The 26,118-nt window shown below is 37.0% G+C and overlaps 1 protein-coding gene across 3 annotated transcripts in view; it reads right to left on the minus strand.

Moving 5' to 3' along the window:
- RBBP8 (RB binding protein 8, endonuclease) overlaps positions 1-25,886 on the minus strand; it is a 41,420-nt gene extending 15,534 nt beyond the window's left edge. Inside the window, exons 1-10 of one of the 3 annotated variants that reach the window (XM_018081028.2) lie at positions 25,852-25,886; positions 18,758-18,982; positions 13,680-13,722; positions 10,337-10,432; positions 8,464-8,576; positions 6,656-6,731; positions 3,507-3,670; positions 1,998-2,099; positions 1,207-1,304; positions 406-533 (exon numbers count right to left, since the gene is read on the minus strand). In XM_018081028.2, coding sequence (XP_017936517.1) covers positions 406-533; positions 1,207-1,304; positions 1,998-2,099; positions 3,507-3,670; positions 6,656-6,731; positions 8,464-8,576; positions 10,337-10,432; positions 13,680-13,722; positions 18,758-18,869 — 932 coding nt within the window. In that variant the 5' untranslated portion in view covers positions 18,870-18,982; positions 25,852-25,886. Of the gene's footprint in view, positions 1-405; positions 534-1,206; positions 1,305-1,997; positions 2,100-3,506; positions 3,671-6,655; positions 6,732-7,424; positions 8,351-8,463; positions 8,577-10,336; positions 10,433-13,679; positions 13,723-18,757; positions 18,983-21,619; positions 21,751-25,851 lie in introns of those variants that run through there. The other 2 variants (XM_018081017.2, XM_018081031.2) reach the window with 2 other exon arrangements.
- Positions 25,887-26,118: the final 232 nt, after the last annotated feature.

Here is a 26,118-nt window from a genome sequence, read left to right on the forward strand (position 1 = left end):
CCACAACACCCTTAGGAGAGTGGGAAGGGCAACATTAAATCAGTATGACACCTAATCAGCAGAAAAGTTTAATGATCATTTTCCTATTCCAGCTTTAGGCCTATTATCCCCAGGGTTATGAGCCTCACACGATGCCTTGCAATAATGAGAAGCTGGGAAGGCAGGGACTGTGTACACAAAAAGCCCAAATCAGAAGTTAGTGAATGAAGTAAAAGTCCACAGTTTTGCATTCTATCAGTTTCTTTGCTTCCAATGTTATTTACTTGAAAGAAACACCTATGATATGAAAACACTTATTTCCATGTGTTTAAAGCAAAATGCTGTTAAGGTTTTAAATTCTACTAAAACCAGAACTTCATATAAGCCTGCTTAAAACAGTATTATTATAACTGTGTGGAAACACACCCTAAATTGCTGTCATCATTTCTTGATTCAGAAGCTGGATGCTTTCTTGAGTCTTCAGTCTGCATGCTCTCTGGGGCCTGGTTCATAACTGTATTAGTGTGGGGAAGATTCAGTACACTCTGGGACTCCTATAGGTGAAGGAAAACAAAGAAAGGAAGCGTGAGAAGATACTGGAATTAAAAATTAGAAATATCAGAATTAAAAATTAGAAATGTGCTAGATTTGCACACAAATACTCAGAGGACCCATTCAAATTGAAACATTCGAAACTTCATGAAAAATAATAAAAGCTAGGAGATGAACTTTTGGCCAGCAACTTTAAAGAAATCTTATGGAAACTGAAAATAATTCATCATTCAAATGCTCACACAGAGAAATAGTCTACATACTATAATTTTCATGGTAGTTTCCAAGTAAAAACATCAAGTAATCTGACCTGGAATCACCAAACGGTCTCATCACCTAATACTCTATTTCAGTGTCTTAGACTTGATTACTGCACAAAGGGAGTTTGGCAGCAGACCCAAGGGTTTAGAACACTGTATTAATAAAACTTGCAAGTTCTATACAAAGTGGGAACCATGTCCCAACCCTTCTCCCCAACCCCCAGATAGGTCAGCTGAGTTGTATCTCCTCTTGCTAGAGCAATTCAGTAATGAGTAAGCAAAAGCAAACCAAAGTGAGTTTACTGGAACTCAGAATACCTTTGGAGAATCTTAATGCAAAAGAGGAAAAACACTGGTTTTGAAAACAACTGGCCCAAAAAGCTGGTTATGTAAGAAATTTGGGAATACTACTTACAGATTCCTCTTGAACACCAAGTCCAATAGTTTCTGCGACAACTGCAGCCAAGTTAAAAGATGGTTTTGGAATGGGATAGCCTCCTACTCTTGGTTTATCTTTGTGAGAAGATCACAGTAAGTTACATATATATTATAGTCTCTTACTCCACTCACACAGATGGTACAAACGCAGAACTAAAAAGTTCACAAATTAAAACTGGCATTTATGGAAATAGTTTGACCTGTATCAGATAAAAATCATATCTGAAAGTGCTAAGTGGAAGAGGGGGGCAGAAGAAGAATTTCTGATGAGAGCAAACTGCTGTATCAGCACAGAGAAATATGCTTCCAATCTGAAAATAGCTTCCAAAAATGAACATACAAAGACAAGTCAGTGTAAAAGTTGCTTTTCAATCTCCCAGTCCAGGGCAGGAATAGTCTGAGAAAAGCACATAGAACAGTGGTAACGTATATTTATAGTAAAATGCTTCTCTTGCATATTTCCTTGGTGACAGTCACCATTATTTTTCCTATGTTTTTATTAGAAAAACAAATAGATGAGTTTCCCTTAGAGGGGTTTAACATTACACAGTTCATTATGCTGGTGCAAGTTAATAAGATTGGAAAGTACAAGAACTACAACCACCACAACCATGACCTGCACGAATGATTCCGTGCTAATTCTCACAGTCATTAGTTAAAAAGGTTTGCACCTTTTTACATTTCTTTGTTAAAGAGATGAACCCTCAGTTTACAATATTTTTGCCTTATTTTGAATGGAATTAGAACTAAATCTATTAATACACTTACTTGGTACAGGGGACAGTTGTGGATCACAGGTGTCTGCCACTAGTATCTCTTCTCTGTGGTTACTGCTCACTTGTGTGGAAAAGAGTGGAATTTTTCCAAACTCTAGGAGATGTAGAAACATTTTCACTCAGTGAAATTAGGTATCCTGTTGTGATAATTTTGTGTAGACACAGACAATGATCCTGACCTTAAAAGCTCCTGAATATGAGTTTTGATATGTCAGTAGATCCAGTAATCTAAGCACACCTGATAATTTGTCATAATGATACCTCAGAATAAAGTCACAAATATTTCATATTAATCCTTTTTCTCACAAATATGATCCCAGAATTACACCACTGTCTATACTGACCACATAAATATATGTATTCAAGCTCTATTTTACCTGTTAATATGGCAACAAAACAATCAGAGAGTAAACCATCCAAGGGACTAATGTTCTGCATCAGCTAACGTAATAAAGTGAAAAGGTGAAAACCTGAGATCTGAATTATGGTCAGCTCTGCCATGTAGTCTTTTCCATCCAGACGACCAACAGCTTTCCATAGGCATTAACTGTGATAGGTATTTACACCATTTCTTACATATTATACTTTGGATTCATTTAGTAGCTCCATTTTTTTTATTCAGAAAATGGAGAGGTATAGCTATGCTTAGAAAGGAGAAATTATTCACTGTACTAAAAATTTCAAATGCAAACTAAAGGCCATGAATAACCAGCTCACCCTTTTTACCCCACTGTTGTCCTATTTTTGTTCTTCAAAAGAGGCTTTTAGTCAAGACTCCTATTTAAATATACTCATACATTATTTAAAATACCTTTTTTTTATGCCAGAACATAGATTAACAAAATAAGAGCACCTGGATTATCGTATTTCCTGTGTATCATTAAAACACAAGCACAGAGACCCTTATTTCACAAAAATATTTCTCATAGTTAAAATACATTAGAACTTACAGAACAAAGTCAGGAAATAAACTGTGGACAATATTCCTAGACTTAAGACAAAAAACAAATGCAAATGGTGTATCAGTACTAGAAGAAGAAAGATCATGTAGGTATCTACCAGTTTCAGTAAAACTACTTTAATTTGCATATTCTGCAGAAGAATTGCAGAATGTGGCAAAACATTTGTTTCCCTCTCCGCTAGGTGGTGGCATCGCTGCATGCACAAGGCAAACTAGAACAGATTTTTTTTAGCTAATTTGTACTTACGGAAGAAATACAGGTTGAAAAACTGTTACATTTGCACATGGATGAAGAAAAGTAGAAGGCTGAGATAAGTTCTGAGCATACTGCTGACTTAACAGTTACTGTCAAAGACATTTTCCCCTGAGTCACGTATTATTGCACAAAAAGGAAAAAGGCAAACCAAAAAAGGGCATAAGATTATTTATTTTTTTTAGTTTTTGCCCTTTACAATCAAATTTATACATCATTTTTCTCTATAGCCCTTAAGATAATTTTTAAGTTAATAAAAAAAAAAAAATCAAAACCAGTACTCTTACCACTGTTGCTAAGTTCCAAATCTGAGTGTGCATGTTCTGTGTATCGGATATGCCTATTCTCTTTTTTTCTCCTCATACGATTAACCACAGAAAATGAAGAGGTCAGAACTGGAGAATCTGGAATGACTCCTTCTTCTAATTCCACTGCTTGTTGCTTTTGCTCCCTGAAGATCAAATCAGGTGGCCAAATAAAAGTCAGCAAGATGAAGAGTTTTCATTTCAGCAAGCAGGACAATCATATGGTCCAAGAAAGCAACAATTAGGAAATGCAGCCATCTCAATAGCATCACAGTGTAAAAAAGTAATACTACAAGCCAGGTTTTAGATACATCTAAAACCAAATTCACCATTGCTCCATCAAGCCAAGGAACAGCATAAAACCCTAGCTCTTCACACTTGAAGTCAACATACAACTACTGCACTGTGGAAGACCTTTTCCCTGGAAGAACCTAGGCATTGGAGAGTTTATAGTTCGCTCTCTGAAGCACGTGCTACTTTAACAAAAGAATGCTGAAACAGATGGATTAGTGTCTCTTCTCCCAGTACATCCCAAGAATACTAACTGTCTTAAATACAAAACATCTGATGTTACCTCCAATTCACAAGGTCTTCAGAGATTAATGTAAAAAGCATGTAAAGCAGGTAATGTAAAACAGAAAATGAGTTGCAGCGTTTATCTTCTCTCAAACTGTCAGCTCTAACAGCCTGTTGCAGAGTCAGTATATAAAAATTAGCATTAAAAATAACTGTATTGTCTTTCATAAAACTGTATCTAGACATAGCAAGGAAATAACAACAAAAAAAGCGTTAATTTTGGATCTTTTAACTTAAATACACTTTGTTTAGTACTTAATAAGAGGCTACCTGCTCTGTGGTGGTGGCAGTGAGAAATGGAAGAGGTAGTAAAAGAAAATTACACAGAAATCTAACTTGGCCTGCTTGGTCATCTTTCTGCAGTTGCACTTTTCCTTGATTCTCAAGAGAAAACACAGGCCAAAAGATCATTTCCTAACTATAAAAAGAGAAGGATATAAGGTTTTGATCTAAGAGAAGAAGAGGAAATGCAGATATATTTCTGCTTGGATTGAAGTGAACCACAAGATCTTACATAAAATAAGGTAATGGAAAACTGTAAAAAGCTGTCTGGCTTAAGACAAAAAGCATTTTTGCAGTTAGGTTTTTTACTGTGATTAACTCTGAACACTTAATAACAAACATTGACGCACTTGATGCTCCGAAGCCTTGACAAATCCTTTGTGTGATTTTGTAATTCCTCTTTTCTAGCAGATTTACAAAAAAAAAAAAGCACTGGAAAACTGTATCATCTACTAGCAATATCTTAAGAAATAAATCAAAACAAACAGCAAAACAATTCATTCATCTATTTACTTTGCAAATTTAAGTTGTCTGTTAAAGTTCTCTTCAAATTTACTGGCGTGTGTGGCCTTGTATGACAAATTAACCTACTATAAATGTATTTTTCAGTATGGCAGTTCCGTGCAAACTAAGAGGTAGTTCCTACATACCATCACAAAACAACGCCATCAACTGAAAAAGCTGCTATATACATAACTACATAATAAGTTCTGAACCATGGAATTATCTGACACCTCAGAAAAGGTTTTAGCAGAAATTTCCTTGCTGTTTCCATCCACGCATAATGAAATCCTAATCTGATAAAGAGTCAGATAATACAATTCTTCTACAATTTCATTGATTTCACTTTTATGGAGAATTCTTACATTTTTTTCCCTATTATTACACCTTGGTAACAAAATACAGAAGACTGCAAAAATCTGATTTCATGTCATGGACCAGAAACAACTTGCTATTTTACACCTACACATTGACAGTATATTGATCTAAGTTATTACTTCTAAATAAAGTAACATGACTATAGTTAAACCAAAACATTCAAATGCAGTGACTATATTAAAACAGAAGGACCATCCTTGTTAATTAGTGTTTATCCACTCAACTCTGCACTCATTTACATGACCACCTAACATGCAGAGCAAGTAACTTCGTGTTACATTGGTCATTCTCAACTTTCTCACGTTGGCTGGAGATTTTTACAGGAAGCTAAACCACAAGATTGGAGATCAAACTCAATGAATTAGGATGGATCTGCCTGGTGCTAATTTTTTTCAAGTCATCTCCTCACTGCATAGAAGAACTGCTGCTGAGCAGCAATTACACATGGCGAAGGATATAGAAATTTGTTCCTACTTGGTACTAAAAGGTAATACTCCTACGGTCATGAAGTACGTTACTCCAAGAAGATTAAATGCATACAGAAAAAGAAATTACAATTAAGGTGCAAAGGATGGGAGACAAACCAAGAAATACAAAGTAATAGGACCACAGTAACTGAATAGAAATCTAGTTGTTTTACTTCTCTGTCGAAGCTATCTTCTGACAAAGACAAGAAAAAATTAGGTGCATAAAAAGGCTGACATATCACGTCCACACATCCTCCCCCACTTCCCCCGTGCATGTACACAACTTATTCACAGATATGCAAAAGTGAGATAAGTTTCAGATGATGTCAAACCATAACAAGAATGGAACACTACCTCTGACTTGCACAGTGCAGCATATCTGCATATTAACCACAACATTACATGGCACAGTCTTGCTACTTCAAATTAAAATTTGATGGTCACTTCACAGCTTCCCACTTTCATGGTTTTCTTTCAAAATTTACTATGGTCTTTTTTCTTTTAAAATTGTAACATTATTGTAAGTTTATTTTAAAAATTTATTGTAAGATCCTGGGATTTTCTAAGAAACTACTTTTCTAAAGCTTTAACCTAGAAGGAAAGAATTGATAAAGAGTGGACTGAGGAATAAAAGTATGAGACATAAGGCTTTGCTATATACCATGACCAGAGGTCAAAAAAATTCCTATGACAGATTTACCTCTCTCGGTTTAAAAAAAGATGTGCTCATTTAAAAGAAAACAAAAAATCTGCACAACAGAAAGAGGGTAGGCTTATGTTGCTATAGTGGCAGTATGCTGTCTTGTCACAATCTATCAAAATAAGGAAACAAGTTTTAAACACTTAAAAGCTGATGTTTATATTCCCAGACATTTCTACTGGGGAATAGGGGAAAGGGGGAAATATCTAAAACAACTCAAAACTTACTCCAGCTCCTTCTGTAATTGCTGGAACTGTTCAGTTATCTTTTTATTTTCATCCTGTAAGTTGTTTTTTTCATTCACTGCAGTTTATACAAAAAAAGAGAAAAAGAAAAACAACAAACATATGTTAATATCATAATTTTGCCAGGTCCTTTAATTGTAATTGTAACTAATTACAAAATGTAAAATTGTAAAATGTGAAACCCTCTCTATGGTTTACAAAAACGAAGTTTCAAGCTAATCATTAAAAAGGTTGCAAATGATGTGTTAGAAAAGGGAAAGGTGTCACAATTACTGGATCATAATATTTGTTTTACACATTCATTAATTACTTTTCTCCATGTAGATACAAGCGAGACTGTGCTGTAAATATGAATGAATTGCTCACTTGAATTCATGGACAAAATTGCTTCCTTAGACTGAGGATAACCCATGAAGTACAAAACAATTAGAATTTGGTTTTAGCCACTGAAGCAACCAGCTAGTTGAAGAGAATGAAAAAAATCCTCCACCAAGAATTTCTTTAAAATCAGTTAAATATTTTGGAAATTAAGAGAGACTAATCAGAACTTTTTGATTTTACTTTTCTTAATTTCCAATTCATTCTGTCTGTGCTTCACACAAGCTTATGGCATCACCCTTCAGCCTTTTTTCCATGCTGTCTCAAACTAACATAGTGATTAGCTCCCAACTTTTCTGTTTGCTTTAATTTTTGTATTCTTGTTCTTATTTTGTTGTTGTTATATTTTACCACTGGATTACTTTTGACTGACCTTTTCCACTGGTTGTCATATAGATCTCAACCCAAATCCACAGAATCCTACTGTTCTGTCAGACAGTGTTCCAGAAGGTTTGTACCTAATAGGTCTCACCTTGATTTTTAAGGTTCAGAGCTTTATTTAAAGATTAACAGGGTTCAGCCAATCATTAAACACAGAATTCAGAATATTTTTACACAAATGTCCAATAATAAAAATCCTTCAAAAATTGATGTATTTTGTATTAGCACGGAACATAATATTTCCATAACTTAATTAAGCATTGAAAAGCTACTTTTTGTATTTGGAATTTCTCATGTTTTAAATCTCATTGAAAGTCTGCTTGCTCTTGATCAAGCAAGACAACTAAATAATACAAAATAATTAATGGTAAAGATACAACTAACATTTTAGTATCCTGTCCTGTATTATTTAGCACTTCATACAACCAGTCTTTCCAAACTCTCTTTATAAATGCATTTGTGTCCTGCTTGAATGTCACCTAGAAGAGTTTATTTTGCCCCACATGTACTACTTCCTGATTTCAAAGTGTGCTGCCTACAAGCTGCCTGGTGTAGATTCTTTTGTGGTTTCCGTGGGTCATGTGAAAGTTATGGGTTTACTGCAGTTAAAGTTCAAGTTCAGCTAACTACGGGACACAAGCTGGACCCAGGGCACTTAGTCTGAACCTGCTACTTTGCGATCACCAGTTCCTTTGAAGTCATGGTTTCTTTAGGAAAGCTGGCAATCAGTCATTCTAGCTGCAGGAATAAACAGAAGCAGCCACATTTTATCTAAAGTAGCTACTTTACACAGTAAGATTTTCCACGTCAGTTCACTTTCGGTATCAGCACTTCAATCTAAGAAGGTGGGTCAAATGACTAGTAACTGGTATGTTACATATTTTCAGACTGTAAAGTTAAAGTATCCCCCGACTGAACTTTTTGGGTTTACTAAGCACACCACATATAAATTATATCAAGTTACAGGAATTCATGAAGAGCTAGTCTACAAAATAGTATGTTTTGCCTTCAGACTTGTGGATAAAACTCACTAAGCTCAGTAATAAGTTTGAGATTCTGCTGCCGGATGTTTTCAAACTCTTGTTGCTTCTTTCTCATGTGTTCTTCGGTTACAGCACATCGATCACATAATCCTGCTCTTAGTCTACAATAAAATTGAGAAAAAAATGTCCCTCTGTTAAGAAAATATTGCCATACATGAAGCAGATATCCACGTTAACAGACCTTTTGAACAATGAATACCAGAAAACTGTGCAGAATGCCACTAAGTACTGTGGGTTTATATGTTGACATAGCAATATTTTAAGATTTCCAAATGACCTAATACTACATGAACTAACAGTTGCATAAATGACTGTAAACACTTGACACTTCTAAAGCAACATGCATTACTTTATTAAATGAAGTAGAGCATGCTACACTTTGCCACTGAAAGCCTTTGTGAGATGTCCTACTAAGGATAATGTCAGACATAAATTACCAGTCATTGTAAGTAAAGTTCATTCAAGAAAATACAAATAAGCAAACAATTTCAGTAAGTGTTTCAGAAAGTATTCAGTATTATTACTTTATCTAAGAAGGATATATTACTGTCATTAAGCAAAACAATCAAATAAAAAGGACAAAGTTCACTCCATAACAAATGCCGTGCAAATGTGAAATCTTTTATGTAGACACCAATAACTAAAGTGGATCCAAAAGTTTGTCATGTGAGGCATTGACTTCACTGTCTCTAATGGTTTAGATCAGCTGTTTAAAGCACATCTGCGACCAGAAAGTACTTGTTACAATCACTCCATCTTACCTGGCACACTCATTCATGCAATGAAATATATGTTCATTTTATAGGTGATAACTGAAGTATATTTATTTCTGGTACACAATAAAAAGCTAACAGTATTACCAAAGTGAAAAGCAGACTCTCTTTTGCCTGCTAAATAAGAAACCAGTCAGTCAACAGTTCTGCACTGCTGCTGCTACCACATGAAGTATTTAAAAAACCCAAACAAACGAAGTTTCCAATTTCAATTTCCAATTTCCAAACAGTTGAATATTGGAAGTAAAAGCCATACTGGTTTATTGGTACTCTAATATTGTGGAATTATGGAAAGAATAAATACTGGAATGCCTCTTCATATTATCTAATTGTATAACAGACAACATATTATAATCTCGTTGTATTAAATCATTTTAAGTACTCTTTTAGTTTTCTGCAATGTAAACTCTTCATCTGCTAAAGGATTAGAAAAGTCCATCCACACTATGAGTGAAGTAACAGGGAATGTTGGAAAATAATTTACTACGTAATGATGTCCTGTTCCTAGAAAGCTTCTGAGAGCCTATTAACAGCAAATTTAACATACACGTTCCAAAACAGGTATAACTTTTAAAGATGAAAAAATGCACTGTAATTTCATGTTTGTTGGTTTTGTTTTGCTCTACCAGGTTAAACAGGAACAAATAAGGGAAAGGCAGAACGAGTCAAAAGGCAATGAGAACAACTAAGTCCAAAAGAAACCAAAGGACAGAACCTGTAATTAAATTTAGGTAAAACAGACAACTGGCAAAAAAGATTTCCTCAAATTTGAAAGATTTCCTAATGAGTTATTTAATGAGCTTCACAATATATTATAGCCTTTGGGTTTTGTACTTGTATTATGTCTTGGCTGATATGTAAATTTACCTCTACAAAAATGGATGTAAGAGAATGCACCCTAAACTGTCTGTTTGCCTCCCAAGCTGCTCTATTTTATTTATCTTAACTGAACTAAGCAAACTAAGCATTTCAAAAATAACAATATAACAAAACCACCAAAACATAATAAATTCAAGTGGTAAAGTATCCAGAGCTACTCTGTAAGAGCAAAACACAGCAAACTCAAAAGCTAGAAAACACTACTTCACCTGTCTTCTAAAACCTTGATGGTGTCATGAAGTGCTTTTTGCTGTTCTCTGAGTTGTTGGTTCTTGGTATAGAACTCTTCAAGCCTCTCTGCATCCCTGAAAGCAAACAGAGAAAAATTAGTTCTACCTTTAAATTACAGCTATTAACTTTTCAATAGAGAATTCTCTCTGGGATGTTTCTTTCATATTCTTGGGAAAATCTTATTATTTTCAGCACAAATATTAAGTTGAAGACAAATGAAGCAAGTGTTTGTGATGAACGATAATTTAGAAATGACTGAATTAGGAAATATGCAGCTAGTTTCTAATTTGTATTACAGTTGATCTTCTGTTGATAAATCTGATTTTTGCTCAGGTAAAAGTTAAGAGTTGACAGTCAAAGCACAAAAGCTTATAACATTCAAGCAACAATCTCAGAGAACATAAGCACAAACACTTCTCTTACACTTTACTGTGTTGTGGAGCTGTTGGGAATCTAATGGGGGCTTTCACAATCAGGTCATTTTGGTCTTTTCTTAGCAGGCAATGAATCTTGCAGTGTGGCAAACCACATTAGGTTTAGAAATGTCTGAAAGGTCTTTAGGTCCATTAGAGGTTTACTTTCTCAAGAAACAATTTGCAGAGTCTATAAAGCATGTATTCCTGTAATATGAATACAGCGAACTCTCTTTCCAAACCCCTCAGAAATAGAAGATCTTGAGAAAAATATCTTCCCTAAAAGTCAGAGTTAATTAATTAGTAAAGAGTATCTCCTCCTTAAAAGAGGTAAGGAAAAGCAGTAACATTAACTTCCCAGTTTTAGCTCCCCTTCACTTTTATTATAGGATCACCCCACCTCCTCAAGATATAAAGTACAAGCTAGAATAACAATTTTTTTCTACAAGGCAATTAACATTCAGTAAAAGATAAGCAACTGAATCTATGTAACACGACAATGACTAACTTCTGAGCTTTCCAGCTCTTCTTTTTACCACGGAATCCTTTGTATATATCCATGAAAGCGGTTGTTTGTTTTCAGTGTGCCTGAGATGGATTATTTGAGGAAGCCATGAAATTGGCTCATGAAAAGCTGTTAAGCTCACACACAACAGGAAATGAAAACATATTTACTAACTTGTTGATACAGCTCTTTTACACAAACATACTTTTATACTGGCACTATCCCTTTAACACATGTTTAGTCAAACACATTTTCATATTGCTGGCATTCCAGTAATACAAGAAATTAGAAATCGTGGGGCACAAAGTGAATGGGACTGCTGGAAGCTTCTACCGTGTACAATCACAGACATGTTTTATTAATCCTGAATTTTAAATACAGACGCTTTATCTTTACCATTGAGACCAATTTAGGCCTTTTCAATTGCATATTCAACCTACAAAACAGTTACATGCAAACAGCACGAGGGACTGTTTAAGACTTGTACTTCCACTTGGGGAGGACAATGCCTCTAAGTTCTGTTACATCAGTTCATTAACCAAGTACAGCCAGGCCATGGCAAAATTTGAATTGAGAAAAGCAATCTGTATTTTTCTGGTGTTTAGGCATTAAAAAACCAAAAAATCTCATTTTTTTCAATTTATGCAACTTACAGGAGGCCTAAAGTAGCAAATTTTAAAATCATTTCTCTAGCTAACTTTAAGTCATTCTATGGCCTTAAGTTATTTTTAATAAATAAATAAGACAATAACATACACTAATACTACATGCTTTCCACCTAAACCCTATAAAATGTTCCATGAAGGTACTAATATGACAGAAGGAACTAGGTTGTTGGTTGTTTTGTTTTTTTTTTTTCTCCCTTAAAATTCCAGTGCAGCTGATAAATGTCACAGACATTTTTGGCTATGAAGGCACCCTGCATAATGGCTGGTCTCTGACCTAGAGTTTACAAGTCATTAGCCTCAATGCTGGAGTGGGATACAAAATAAGGCACTCATTGTCAGCTGATTACCAAGTCTGAAATACTAAACCTCAGGTATTCAGATGCACTAAGGAGAACAAGACCTCCTATGTAACAGTACTGTATCTACACTGTGGGAGTTGTAGAGAGATTCCAACAAATAATGATTAAAGCATTTGGTATGTGTCACACCACTGATAATATTCATCATCTGGAAAACTGACTGATCATTTAAGATTTTAGAACATGAAAGTAACTTATGATACACCAGACTAACAGTATCAGCAAGAGATAATTTCATTCTTTTAGATTAAAAAATTAATAACTACTTAATTTATAAATTATACTTAGGAAATAACAAGATGTTAAATTGATTTTCTCCAGGAGCGTAAGTGTAGTCTCTAAGAATAATACATAGCACCACATATTGGCTAATTGAAAGCTGTATAATAACCTAATATAATATTATGTACTAACATAAATATATTCCTTGTGATTCTTCAGTATATGTCTTTGACTGCAGATGGCAATACAAATCTGGAGCATTTTTGCTACTTCTCAGAAGAGTTTAATTTCTTTAATATATCTAATATAATTATATTGTTTTCCACGATGGAAAAAGATCAAGTAATTTATTCCTATTCCTCCTACACAGCCACTTATAAAGTGCAACTCATAATACAGATCATATGTAATAGTACCATAATATTAATGTAATCAAATCTGAAGTGAAAATTTAAATAAACAATCACATATGCATAACTGTTATCATTTAATTAAATATGGCTGTAGTCAGCAGAAAGAAAAGAAATGCTAATTTAATGCTGTAAATACATATTATAATTCTACTGTACAGGTAAATCTTGTAATTCAGGTTTTTCCCAAATTGCTTCTAATGAACAGAACTAAAAATAAGTAGCATATAATGACTGCAAAAGAAGTTGGATATGTCTTAAAATATAAGAATTGAGTGAAAATTAGCAAGACTATTAGCAGAATCTTTACTGAATGACTGAAAGCTGAGTTGATGCACAATACCTGATATTAAAAGCCAAAAAGAAAAAATCTAAATAAAGTTGGCTTCTTGTCTTGTCCCTTACTTCACTTTACAGATTTGACCTCAATTTTAAAATGTCTCCTTAATTCTCTTTTGTATTAGCAATGCCAACATCTTGACTGGCATCCTAGAAATACTATAGATAAGAATACTGTAGGAGTCACTTTTGCAAAGAAGGCAAACGCAGTGTTCAGGTTACATACCCTATAAACAGTTACGCACATCTTCAGATGATTTCACTTGAATTACTAAAGTGAGCAGAGTTTTGTACACAACTGAAGGAAGATTCCATGAAATCTGAATTGATCTTACAAAAATTACAGCTCATTAATGGCAGTCTGACTCTCCTTTAATAAATTAGATCATTGGGATGAGTACTTACAAGCATCTTTCCTTTTTTAACTTAGATATTTTCAGCTGTAAGCCTGAAAAGTAGAAAGAAGAAAATGCATGTTATAGAATTCTGATTTTAAAAAATTAGTGAAACAATAAATTAACTTTCCTTTTGCCAATGACATCTGCAAAGAGACAAAAAAAATGTCACTAATCTGGAGAGAAGATCACAGAAATCACAGAATATTCTGAGTTGGAAGGGACCCAAAAGTATCATCGAGTCCAACTCGTAAGTGAATGGCCCCTATGGGGATCAAACCCACAACCTTGGCATTATCAGGACTGTGCTCTAACCAACTAAGTTATTGGTTCATTCTGGACTTTTCAAGTATGTTTTACAGGATCTTGGAAACAAATATAGTTATTATAATCTCTAGGAAAGAGGGACTTAAACAAACACTCAGATTCCCACTTAAACAGGTATAAAACACTTATGTAAAAAAACCACACATGAATAGGCAGCACCATCAATATATTTTCATTGACTATGTCCACCTAAGTAGCATAAATTATGTTCTGTGTGCACATAAATGCATAATACTACACTGGAAATGAAGCACCCAACCACTGAACTGTGAAATGCATTACAGTGTATATGCAGAAAGGAAACACTAAAAATATGTGATCCAAGGCTTTAAAGCACAAAAGGACAACACACTCCATTGGAGATGAAGTACCAGACTCTCTCAGCCAAAGCTTCTTTGGAAGATCTTAAGGTGAATTGAGGAATGATATTTCATCTGTGGCCTTTCTCCCAGTAAGACTCCCACACTCCTAAACATGTATTCTGTGCAGAAGTAAAACGGTCTGCAAATACAACTAATGTTCTCAGCAGAAGTGGCCTCCTGACAGCCCAGGGGACAGAACACTGTCCAACCAATCTGCTTGCAAGGCTTTGGGTGCATTTGTATGTGCACAGGGGCAGGAAGGCAAAGGTGCTCCAAGTACAGCACAGCTTAACAAGCTGGATGCAGTGCTATGTGATTACCCACACACAAGCTAGCCATTTCTATTCAAATAAATGGTCAAATAATCAGACCACAATGATAGAACATTTTCTTAAATACAAATCCAACAGAAATTTTTGTGTGACATCAGAAAACAACATAATTTTTTCCTAGTGCCATTATTTTCTTCTAACTATGAAAGGCTGCTACCAACTTCAAGTTGAACTTTAGGTGTCTTGTAAGCTCTCTTGCAAAAGCATTATGAATTTTGGATAATAGGATAAACTTATGAAACCAGAACACTTTTAAGAAAACTTTCAACAAGTCTGAATTTAAGCCAAAACACAGAGTTGATACTACTATAGAAAATGTATGTTAAGGCAGCTAACAGACTTTTTTTTTTTTCTCCCCTACCACACTCAACTGGGAACAAAGGGGAAACAATTTGCTTGAGAAGGTTCACTCTTCAGGCCACTTACAACATCAGGCCAGCCACAGCCTCAGTGACCCCATGCTTGCTTCAAGATGCCAGTGAGACAACGAGATAAAAATGCAGAAAGACCATTTAAAAAAATAGTTAGGAAATACAGCAAGATTTCTTTTATCTCCAAGTGTTCAGCACCTGTGAGATGTTATGTTCTATCATGCAGATCAGCACAGAAAGAGGGTTTATTTTTTTAAGTAGTTGCTATTCATCAAGTCAATTAGGCATCTGCAATTAGAACCCCTATAAAGCTTTAATGCTGCTCCACACCCGTCGGAAGGAATGAAGCTGCACAACAATGCATCTCCTGTATGAACAGGTAGTCTGTTCAGCAAGTATTTAGGATTGTAACTTTGGCAACCTGAGCCACCAATTGAAGAGGCAGGGCTCAAAAGGCCCACTACTGTGCTACAGGTAACACTATCTCCCCTCTCACCTGAATTCAGGAGGAACTAAACTAGTTACTTAAAGGTTGCATTTTTTCTTAGTTCAATGACTGCAATGAGAAGGCAGGAAACCAGTCTGTTACATTTATCCAAGAGCATTGAATTACTACATCGGGTATAATCGCTTCCTTTTGCTTTTCCAGGGCACTGCGAGTTTTTAAGCATACTCATTTGAGGAGCTTTGCTTTTTTGGGTTTCCTTATTTAACACTCTAGTGAGTATATAAATCTATGTGGAATTGAACTATGTAACTTCCCAATTCAATTTTATCTTTCACACAATATTTCTATGGAATAGACAAGCTGCAGACTATATAAATCTACATTGCCTAAAGCTCCTATGAGCATTAGTAAAAGGCACACTATCCCCATTAAGGTGATGGAGATCTTCTTTAAACTGTCATTAAGCAGATTAATAAAACACACAACACTATTTTATGAACCTTGCTACTTGATTAGACTACATACCTGTAACATTTCCATTAATGGCTATGGCAATTTCTGTTGTGATGAATTTTCAAATGCATTAAATGCATTTTCCTAGAACTGACAGTGTCTGGGAAAACTGCAGAATTTTTATCACTAATGTTTTCTTGAAACAGGTTGGACAAGCTTCTGTCAGCAATGACACAGACATAATCCTACCTTAAGGGTATACAGATGGACTAGATGACCTTCTAAAATCCCTTCCAGCTCCATTTTCTGTAATTATTTACTTTTGAGGACCTTCCAGCTATTTCCTTTCCTACAGCAATCTATCAACAGGATTGCTTTCCTCATAGTTTTCTCTGCATCTCTGACTACAGTTTTTTCTCTATTGATATCTTCAGCTTTTCAGAGGTAAGGAATAATTGAAAAAAAGCTAGGCTATTTCTTGTACATGAAACTCTGCTTACACTTCTGTGCCGAAACATATATATATAAAATATATTTTTTTAGTACAGAGCTTTAGACTTGAATTAATCCTCAGAAACCACCTTGATAAGATCCATATGCACCAAGTATCTACATAATTATTTCAAGCCAGAGGTAAGAATTAACACCTGTAGAAATAAGTAACTTTACAAAAAGCATTAGTAAATTCCTTTCAATTTTGTGAGCACTGTGCAAGTATCCCACACATTCTACAGATAGGAAATAAAAGCAAATATAATCACCATTATTCTGAGCTGCTGAGCACTTCTGAACTCTACGAAAAGTCAACTGACACTGACCGTGCCCAGCATCTTTGGAAACTAGGTTGTAGGTGTCCTACCAATTGTCTCATAATGAATTTGAGCTAAATGATAGCTGTTTTGTCTGAAGAGGGCCAAAATTTGGAATTTTTTGCAAGTCATCATTTTAAAAGAGTAAGAAGCTGGATTTTTCTTTAGATAACAATGGAAAAACACACCCTTTACAATAAAGTAATACCAAAATTCAATAAAATCCATTTCAAACTGTGTGAGTTTAAAGTATTCTCTAGTCTATATTCTATAGATATAACTTACACAATATGTCCAACCATTTCAAGTTCCTGTGTCATAAATTCTACTTGTCATGGATTGTTAACAAATAATAAGAATTCCACCATTTCAGTGTTCAGTATGCTATGCATTGTACACACCAAAAGATTTTTCCTCCAACTACTAACTTTCCCTTAATCCATCTTCCACCACCTTTAAAATAATTTTTTGCTGACATTTAGATTGGAAACTCATGAGTCAATTTTAATTCTTATTTATAGACTTCAGGAACAAGCAAAGTCCAGGCAAGCCTGTGTTTGATGTTTCTAAAATATCTTCCAGTACCATTTTCTATAAGAGGATCCCCACCTTCTGAAAAAATTAACTATCCTTCAGGCATGTCTTTGATGTTATCATGGAAGACCTAATTTTACCTAACACAGTGCGGTGTAGGACATACTGACAAAGGGCTAGGCATGAAAAAGACTGCCTGGTGGCAAAATTACCTGGCCACACCCAGCCTGCATTCTAAAGAGTATCTTGCTTGCATAAAGAAAACCAAAACTTTAAAATCACGTGCTGCACATCCCAAGAAACTAGAGAAAGGGTCACTTAGCACAGCTTTCTACATGGGAGCTTTTTGTTTGTACAGTTTCTGTTGTTCAGACACGCCACGGATTGCCAGATCCCATCCTGACAGTACTTCCGCATTTACCTGTGGTTGATATCACACCCACTCCGAAAAGAACCATCAACAATTAAAAAAAAAAAGTCATTAAGAAAAAGTAAATTTTCGGTGTGTTTTGTAACACAACATAAAATTATATTTCACATGGTTAACATATACTTTTCTTTAGTGTAACAAAATGCTACTTTCTGGTACATCTTTCCTTTCAGGTATCAAAATGATAAATGTTTTTTTTTGATTGGTTGTTGGGATTTTTTGTTTGTTTGTAATAATTAACAACACGAAGTGTCACAGCCCAGTGCTGCAAACTATTGAATCTATACATGTGACTTTAGATTAGCAGAACAAAACGTTAACTTCTTATGAAAAGTTTCTAGCAAAAAAATTTATGAATACCACCTGTAAAACGATATTACAATTGCAACACATATAGTGCAATAATTCATCTTTCCTGAACTACTGAAGAATGAACAGACACTAACAGTCAATCTGTAGTAAAACTGTTATCACACATCACAAAATATAAAGTAAGAATAAACATTTATAAAAATATTATAAATTTTGCTGAGAAAATTTAGAACACTACAAAGCGAAGGAATACTTTTCATTTCAGTAACATTAATCTACAGTGGTATTTCGCACAAGTTAGGGAAAATAAACAATGCAAATCGTTTTAATGTACCTAAAGTAACTAAAGCCAAAGAAAGAAGAAAAAAAATTCATTGAATAACATGGTTTCGAAACTTTGAATCATAATCCATTAAAGGTAAAGTACCATTTAAATATTTTCTAAGCAAGCACAAATTCCATGTAATATTGTGTTACTTTTTCTTCACTGACCTAGCAAATCATTTATACTTGTTGATAGCTTAATCCTGTTATAACAGGCTTAGGTGGTCAATCTGTAAGGATCATTTGTAATCATCCAATCAACTTTCTGCATAACTTAAGACACAAAATCTATTTAGTTCCATGCAAAGTATTTAGGTTCAAAGTCTTCCGGTGGCAATTGACAAATCCAAACTTTAACCTGACAAGCCCAAACTTAAACGATTTACCTTGTACTTCTTTATCATGACATTCTTTCAGTTTGGACCACAATTCCTTGAAGAAATCTCCTGAAGGTTCTGCAGAACTAGGGCTCCCACAGCTTCCTCCAGATGCATTCATCTTGCTTTTTTCTGCTCCCAGCTTCCTTGATTTATTTGCAGAACTGGCTCACTCTCAAACTTTGTATTTTAAATTACATAGTTATGAAGCTGTTTCTGAAGACAGGTGTATACCTGTAACAACAGAATGACAACACTTATGTTTGCATGTATCAGAGTATAACTTGTAGCCATAGATGAACTACAAAATTTACTGTCTATCCTTGTTGAGGATACATATATTATATATACTTATATACTTTTATACTGACAGTCACCCTGAAGGCCCTGATGATCCTAAGTATTTTGCTGCAAAGAATTACAAACTAACAGAGTTTCCCTCCCCTTAAAAAGGTATCAAGTTAAAATTAGATTAAGATACTTAGGAGTCTTTATGCTTTTCCTATGTAAAGATACAGTTAAACAGAATTCCTGTTTTCCAAAAGTAACCCAAATCCGTGAGCCAAAATCTGGCTGCCAGCAAAAGCATTTGTCAAAGTTTTATCACAGATTTATTTGTGTATATACATCCTTTACATAAACATGGATTCGAATGACATCCTTTTGCAAAGAAAAGCTCACATCCCCTTGAAATCTTCCTAATTCTACAGTGAAATGATTCCCACTCCCTGATGAAAAGAAAATCGGAGAGTAATCGCAAAATTAATAAATCTCCAAAACATTAATATTTGAGGAGAACTACCAAAGTCAGATAGCTCTGTCTTAAAAGCTTGACTGCCTACACAGCTCAGGATAGTCTTACCCACAATTCTATCTGTTTTGAAGGGTTTCTTAGCAAAGATGATGCCCTCAGGTAAACTTCAGGGGAAGCACAGTACTCAAATCTGGATCCGAGCCAAGGTAAGATTCAATTTTATCGGCACTGGGTGTCCAATACTGAAACACTCCTATAATTTTTATCCTTCAGTTCCCTGTGTGTAAAACTGGCCATTCTAAGTTTTCACCATTTTTACGCAGTCAGTTTTAAACAAACACTTTTGAACAGGCACTGTGTCATTACCAGCTGGACATGGCTATCTCTATGACTCTGTAATACAAAATACAAGAAATAAAAAAAAAAATCTTGGGTTTTTTGTTCTCTTCCTAAATTAGCAGCCTGAGCAAGCAAACCACTATGTCTACATACACAAATAAAAGGAGCAATTTGCTCCCAAATTTTTGAGGCACAAGTTAGAGTTGTAGTTCAAAAGATACAAGGTCTACAATTAGCCAAGAAGCTGCATTTCCTTCCTTGAGAGTCTTCAAGCAACTTGGAATATCTGGGTGCAGCTACTGGTTCAGCTGGTCCCCTAGATTCACCATGATAAAGTGTTCAGTCCAGTGGTCAGTAACCAAGTGTAGGGCCTGGAGGCTTTGGTTCCACTCTCCTTTCTCATATCTCTGTGCACAGTTTTAAGTCACTTTTTTTTCAGTCTGGCTATCTTTAAAATGGAATAAAAATAATGGAACAAAACATTATTCTCAATAGCACAGGAACACTTGAACTGTACATTTTCTACAGTAGAAGGATACTTAGACATCAAAGTAACGCTTTAACATGCTCTGTCCATAGAAAATTCAGAGCCTATTTCAGTATTTGGTTTCAACCTAGTAAATGTTATCTTCAAAGAAGTCCTTAATAGAAAATAAAATTAACTTTTCAAATTAGCAATGACTACAATTCCTTGGTGGAAGTAACAGCAATCTGCTTGCACCTCTGCAGCTGAAATGCTCCACTTTTTGTGCAGCCACATTAAGCCATCTCACAATGCTTCTTCGTGGGACCAATTGCCTAGTGACATTAGGAATGTCTTTTAAACTCTTGTTTTTCCACCTTCAACAACAGATATTTCAATCTTTTTCCTCTGTCAAGCGCTAGGGCAGTGAAAACCACAAACCTGCTTTCACTTGCTGTTTTAGATTTGAGTATGTCAGATTAATCATTTCCTAGGATAAGTCGTCTGACTCTAGACAGTAAATGCTGTCCCTAGTGTTTGTTTTGGTTTTGGTTTTGTTTTTTTTTCCCCAATATGACTTTGAAAAAAAAAACCGCACAAAACTTGCTCGGAGTTTCTGCAAATGATTAGTACGTCGACTAAATACAAAGAGAAAAAAAAAAGGCAACTAATTTTCCCAAGCTTAACCTGTTTCAAGATCCCAAAACGATACATTGCTTCCTACAGGCGTTCAACCTGCCTTAAACTACAGGAACCCTAACAACGGTTTAGATCGAGCCTTTGACAGGCCCGGGCAGATGCACAGGTGTAAAAGTGATGGCTTATTCTCCAGTCCTAAGAAAGGGCTTTCCAGTCCTTCGGGAAAATAAAACCAAACACCTGAGCTGGATGTACAGACACTTGCAAGCAGGGACAGGACTGGAAGCTGCCTGAGGGGGGCTGGAAGCACCACGCCAACCCCTCTCCCGGATATCCTGCCGACTGACGCTCTCATAGAACCACTTAAATACGTCCATTTCCCTCTTCTTCCACACAGCATCTCCCTCCGGCGCCGTAGGGCTCTGCAGGGCTTCACGAGTGATTGCCTCCAGCAATGCCGCAGCACCGACAGCGCGCCGAGGCTGCTTATCCGTGTTTACACCTCTCCGCCGGGAACACGCCGCCTCTCCGGGATTCGGGGGAGCACACGGAGCCCCGATCCCCACCAGAAACCCTGGGCACCAGGCTGCTCCTACAGACTCAACTCTCCTCTACCTCCCGGCGGTGAACTTTATTCTCCTTTCCCTCCTGCACGAACACCGCACAGAAAACTCACTCGAGAGACACGCCGGGATGCTCTGGGAAATCCTGCCATGGGAGCTTCCCGCCAGGCTTGGGTCACGCCCAGCAGCCGGGACGGCCGGGGAGGGGTCGGGCATGTCCAACCCGCCCCTTCCTGGGTCAGGCGGGGCAATGCCGGCAGCGCGCCCGGCGGGGGCCCGGCCTGGCGGGGCTGTGGCGCCTGTCCCCGGGCGGAGCGGGAGCGGCGCGCGCGCCGTTACCTGTTGGCTCCGGCGGTCCGCCGCGAGCGGCGGAAAAATAGGAAAAGCTGGAGCGAGCACCTTCCCTGCCGGGGGGGAGGGGGCGCGGGCAGCCTCTCGCGATTGCGTCCGCGCTACTCTCGCGAGCGAGAGTAGGGCGTAGAGGGTCTGCCTGCCCTCCCCCAGCCCGGAGGGGTGCGGCAGGCGCGGTGTTCGTGTGCCAGCGGTGACGCAGGATCACGGGATCGGTTAGGGTGGAAGAGATCTCGGAGATCAGCGAGTCCAACCTGTGACCCAGCACCACCATGTCAACTAGACCATGGCACTAAGTGCCACGTTCAGTCTTTCCTTACGCAGTTCCAGGGACAGTGACTTTTCCACCTCCCTGGGCAGTCCATTCCAATGTGTAATCACACTTTCTGTGAAGAAATTCCTCCTGATGTCCTAACCTAAACTTCTGCTGCCACAACCTGAAGCCATTTCTTCTCATTCTGTCACTTGCTACTTGGGAGAAGAGCCCGACCCCCACCTGGCCTCATCTTCCTTTCAGGCAGTTGTAGAGAGGGATAAAGTCACCCCTCAGCCTCCTCTTCTCCACGCTGAACAACCTCAGCTCCCTCAGCCACTCCTCACAAGACTTGTGCTCCAGACCGTTCACCAGCTCTGTTGCCCTTCTGTGGATGTGCTCCAGCACCTCAATGTTCTTACTGGCCCAGAACTGAACATAGTACTCGAGGTGTGGCCTCACCAGTGCCTGGTGATCCAGATGGCCAGACTATTTCTGGTACAAGCCAGGATGCCATTGGCCTTTCTGGCCACCTGGGCACACTGCTGGCTCATGTTCATCCATCAATGTCATCAGGCATTGTCCTAGCCCTCTCCTCCTCTGCCCCAGTGCTTGAGGTTTCCACAGAGAGCTGCCAGAAGAAAGCCAAGGGGACAAGCCAGGATTTTTATCTGCTGATTACTGGGATTTACACTGAGATGCATTTGCAGTGCTTCCCCTCGCCTTCTCGATCGGAACGGTTTCCATGGTTTGTCATTTTAGCGCACAGCAGAACAGCCTGGGGCACATTTTGATGTTTTATGTGAGTATGAAAACAGGTAGGCTCATATAATTATTATAGCATAAGGCAGATGAACTTTGGTGTCACTTTTGAGACTTCTTGCAACACAATTTTTTCCCCCAAATTGTGGATCAATGTTCCTTCATTCCTTGGGACCAACCCTGCTGTCTGCAATGAGATAAACCCCTTGATTTTAAGTTTGTAGTTCTTAGTGGTGAAATAGAAACAAAATACATCTTTTCACTATTACTGCTCTGCCTTCACATGATTCCACTGGACCATTTGGATGTGTATAGGGACACCTACAGAGACAGCTTAGTGGCATGACTAGAAGACACAGTGGTGATCAGTTTGCAAGGGCCAGTGCTGCAAACCCATACTTTCTAGATTGTAAATAGCAGTATCTAAAAAGTTATGTTTTCAGGTATTTAATAATTGTTAGGAGCTGTTCCATCTTACTCTTGTTACGTATTCAGATCACTCAGATCTCCAGAAGGTGTCATAAATATGGAACTACAGCGTAAATAGGACTGGATCTGAAATACCGTTTCAACAATTTTGAAGTATTTTGAAATACTGTCAGACAGAAGTCCAAGATGACCTGCGATTGAGCAGACTTCAAATCTGTTGTTAACCTTTGTTGAAAATACTCTTGGTTTCCCATCAAATACTTACCATGAATTCAGAAGTATTTTGAAAAAATCTTGTAGTTAACTTTTCTGCTTCTTCCTCACAGTTGTTTAACCACTTAGTTTTCAACTAAGATAAAATAAATGCGATATTCAGGAGCTCAGCAGGAGATTGCTCATATTGTAAGTTTGATCCATTATCATATCAGTACACATATGGTGAACTAAAATAATAGGTTCTGATAGACACTCCAGTCCTCCTAAATAATGCTTGTTGACAGCTTTTCATTCTACTTTTCAAGCTTCTATAATCTAAAAGTTTGCGATGTAGGCAAGTAATCATTTCCTCAGAGTTAAGAGAAACGGATGTCTTAAATATACACATAGATCTGATAAGTAGCAATAAAATAGCCCTCTTACTGATTGATGAGATATTTTACCATAAACTGTACCTTTCTTTCTATTTATAGGAGGTACTCTGGAAAATAATTATGTCATCCCTTTTATTTCCCAATAAACTGTGTGAGCAGTTTGTTCTCATATTCTCTCATGTTGAACTTTACAACAACATAAATCCACTGACTTCTACAGTGTTGTTCTTATCTACTCAACAGTAAGTGATAATGGATTAAGACTAATGGTTGAACTTTACTCTTATCTCCCTTCCAGATTTATTTGATTTCATGTATTCCATAATCACATGGCGACTGAATAGATCCCTGGCTCATTGAACATATTAGAAAATTACTGAAGAGTCTGATATTCCACATTCATCTATACTGGATGTTTTAAGCTGACTTGTCTGACTGGAACTGCATCTCGTTCACCACATAAGAGTAAACACACACCTAGACAATAAAACTGTGGGAAAAATGCTTCACCTTTGTTGAGCTTGAACAGATACAACACTTCCTGTGGTGTCATGGCTCATGTCCAGATTTCAAAATAACCCTTAACATGGCACATTAAATTAGGTGACAGAATACTTATCCACGAGCAGCTCTGATAAAAAGGGAGTCTAATTTTATCCTGGCCCATTTTAGACCTGTCTGGTCTGAAATGTTTAATCTTATAATAGTATGTGGAACTGTTGATTTTCAGGTATGCCTTAGTGGTGATACCTTTCTTCTTGATGACCGGACAATTTACCAGCAAATCAACTAATGACTGAATTTCTATTGTAAGAGTAGTGCAACGTTGCATCACAGATAACATAAAAAATCGCCCTTTATTCTCACACATGCACCCCTGTTTTCAAGTGTAGTGCAGAGGCTGCATCAGTGTTTCAAACCATTCAGGTAGCAGCAGGCTAAATAGAATAGGGCTAAAAGAGGTTAGCAGAAGGCTTACCCTTTTTTTTGCTTATATTACTTTAAATTTAGATGGAAAGATTAAAACCAGCTTTGAATTAAAATGGGAAGTCCAATTTAAATATTTCATATGCTGTAAGCACAATGGTAACTATTTCACTCTTTGCCTATATGTGTATATACACATACATATATATATATATATATAAAATAGCAGGTCCTTATTTATTTTCATGAGATTGAATGGATTGCACATACACAGCCAATGTGTTCATAACCTCCTTGACTTGCAGATCTGTAACTGAGGGATAAATATAATGTTTAACTCTCTAATCATATTCATTCAACGAACTTCATGTTGCAGTTGCCAATGAGGACATCAAAGGAGACCAACTTCAGATGCAGCATATAAGAGCATGTGGCACAGTTCAGCTGCTGCCTAAATGGGATTTAAACTGGGAGTGTAGGAGGTGACAGTCCTCTGAATGGCATGATTTCTTACAGCTGGGAGGGCACACAGAGAACACCACTGCTGTCTGGCACAGGTAGTTGCTTTCTCTGGAAAAATAGGGAGGAGCCACTCCACCACCCCCACTAGTTGAATTTGATTCTTCTCAAGCTGCTTGCGTAGCCACTTTTGAAATCAAGCCAAGATCAAATTCCCTGATGCCAGTAACACTGTTCACTTTAAGAAACCCTCTTCTTTGAAGTGCTTTCACTGCTCCTCATCTGCAGTCAGAAAAAGCCAGGGCTTATTCGACTGAAACTCTCAGGTCTCTTAGAGAGTCTTGATGGAGGGAAATAAAAAAAGCAACCTGAGGGATGCTGTTGCAGGACCCCAGACCAGTGTTGCTGGTCTTCAGGCTCTAAGCAGCAGCACCTATTTGTGTTAGCTGCATGCGGAAATGTTTTGCTCCTACTGATGTTTCTCAGGGTTGCATGAGTAGTTTGAGTAGTTATGCGTGTTTATCTCAGCTGAAGTAAAAGTTTACAGATCTGTGCACAAAATCATGCCACCTACCTTTTACTGTAGTGAACAACATAAATTCAGGGCCAGAAAACAAGCAAACTGAAACAACATATAGGAAATAATATCTTACCATTTGAGAGGAAAAAAAAAGTCCCCAAACAATGGCCCCTGCTCTTCCAGCCCCCTAAAAAAAAGCAGCTGAGGAAAACCTGAATAAAACAGAACACATAAACAGGAGAGAGAGAGAGGGTGGCAAGCAGTATTTTGAAAAAGTGGTTTATTTAGTTTGAATTTTAAAAATGTGCTGTGTAAAAATCC

This window comes from Manacus vitellinus, unplaced genomic scaffold (assembly GCF_001715985.3).
Source record: "Manacus vitellinus isolate BGI_N305 unplaced genomic scaffold, ASM171598v3 scaffold_1_pilon, whole genome shotgun sequence".
In the NCBI taxonomy this organism is placed as follows: Eukaryota; Metazoa; Chordata; class Aves; order Passeriformes; family Pipridae; genus Manacus; species Manacus vitellinus.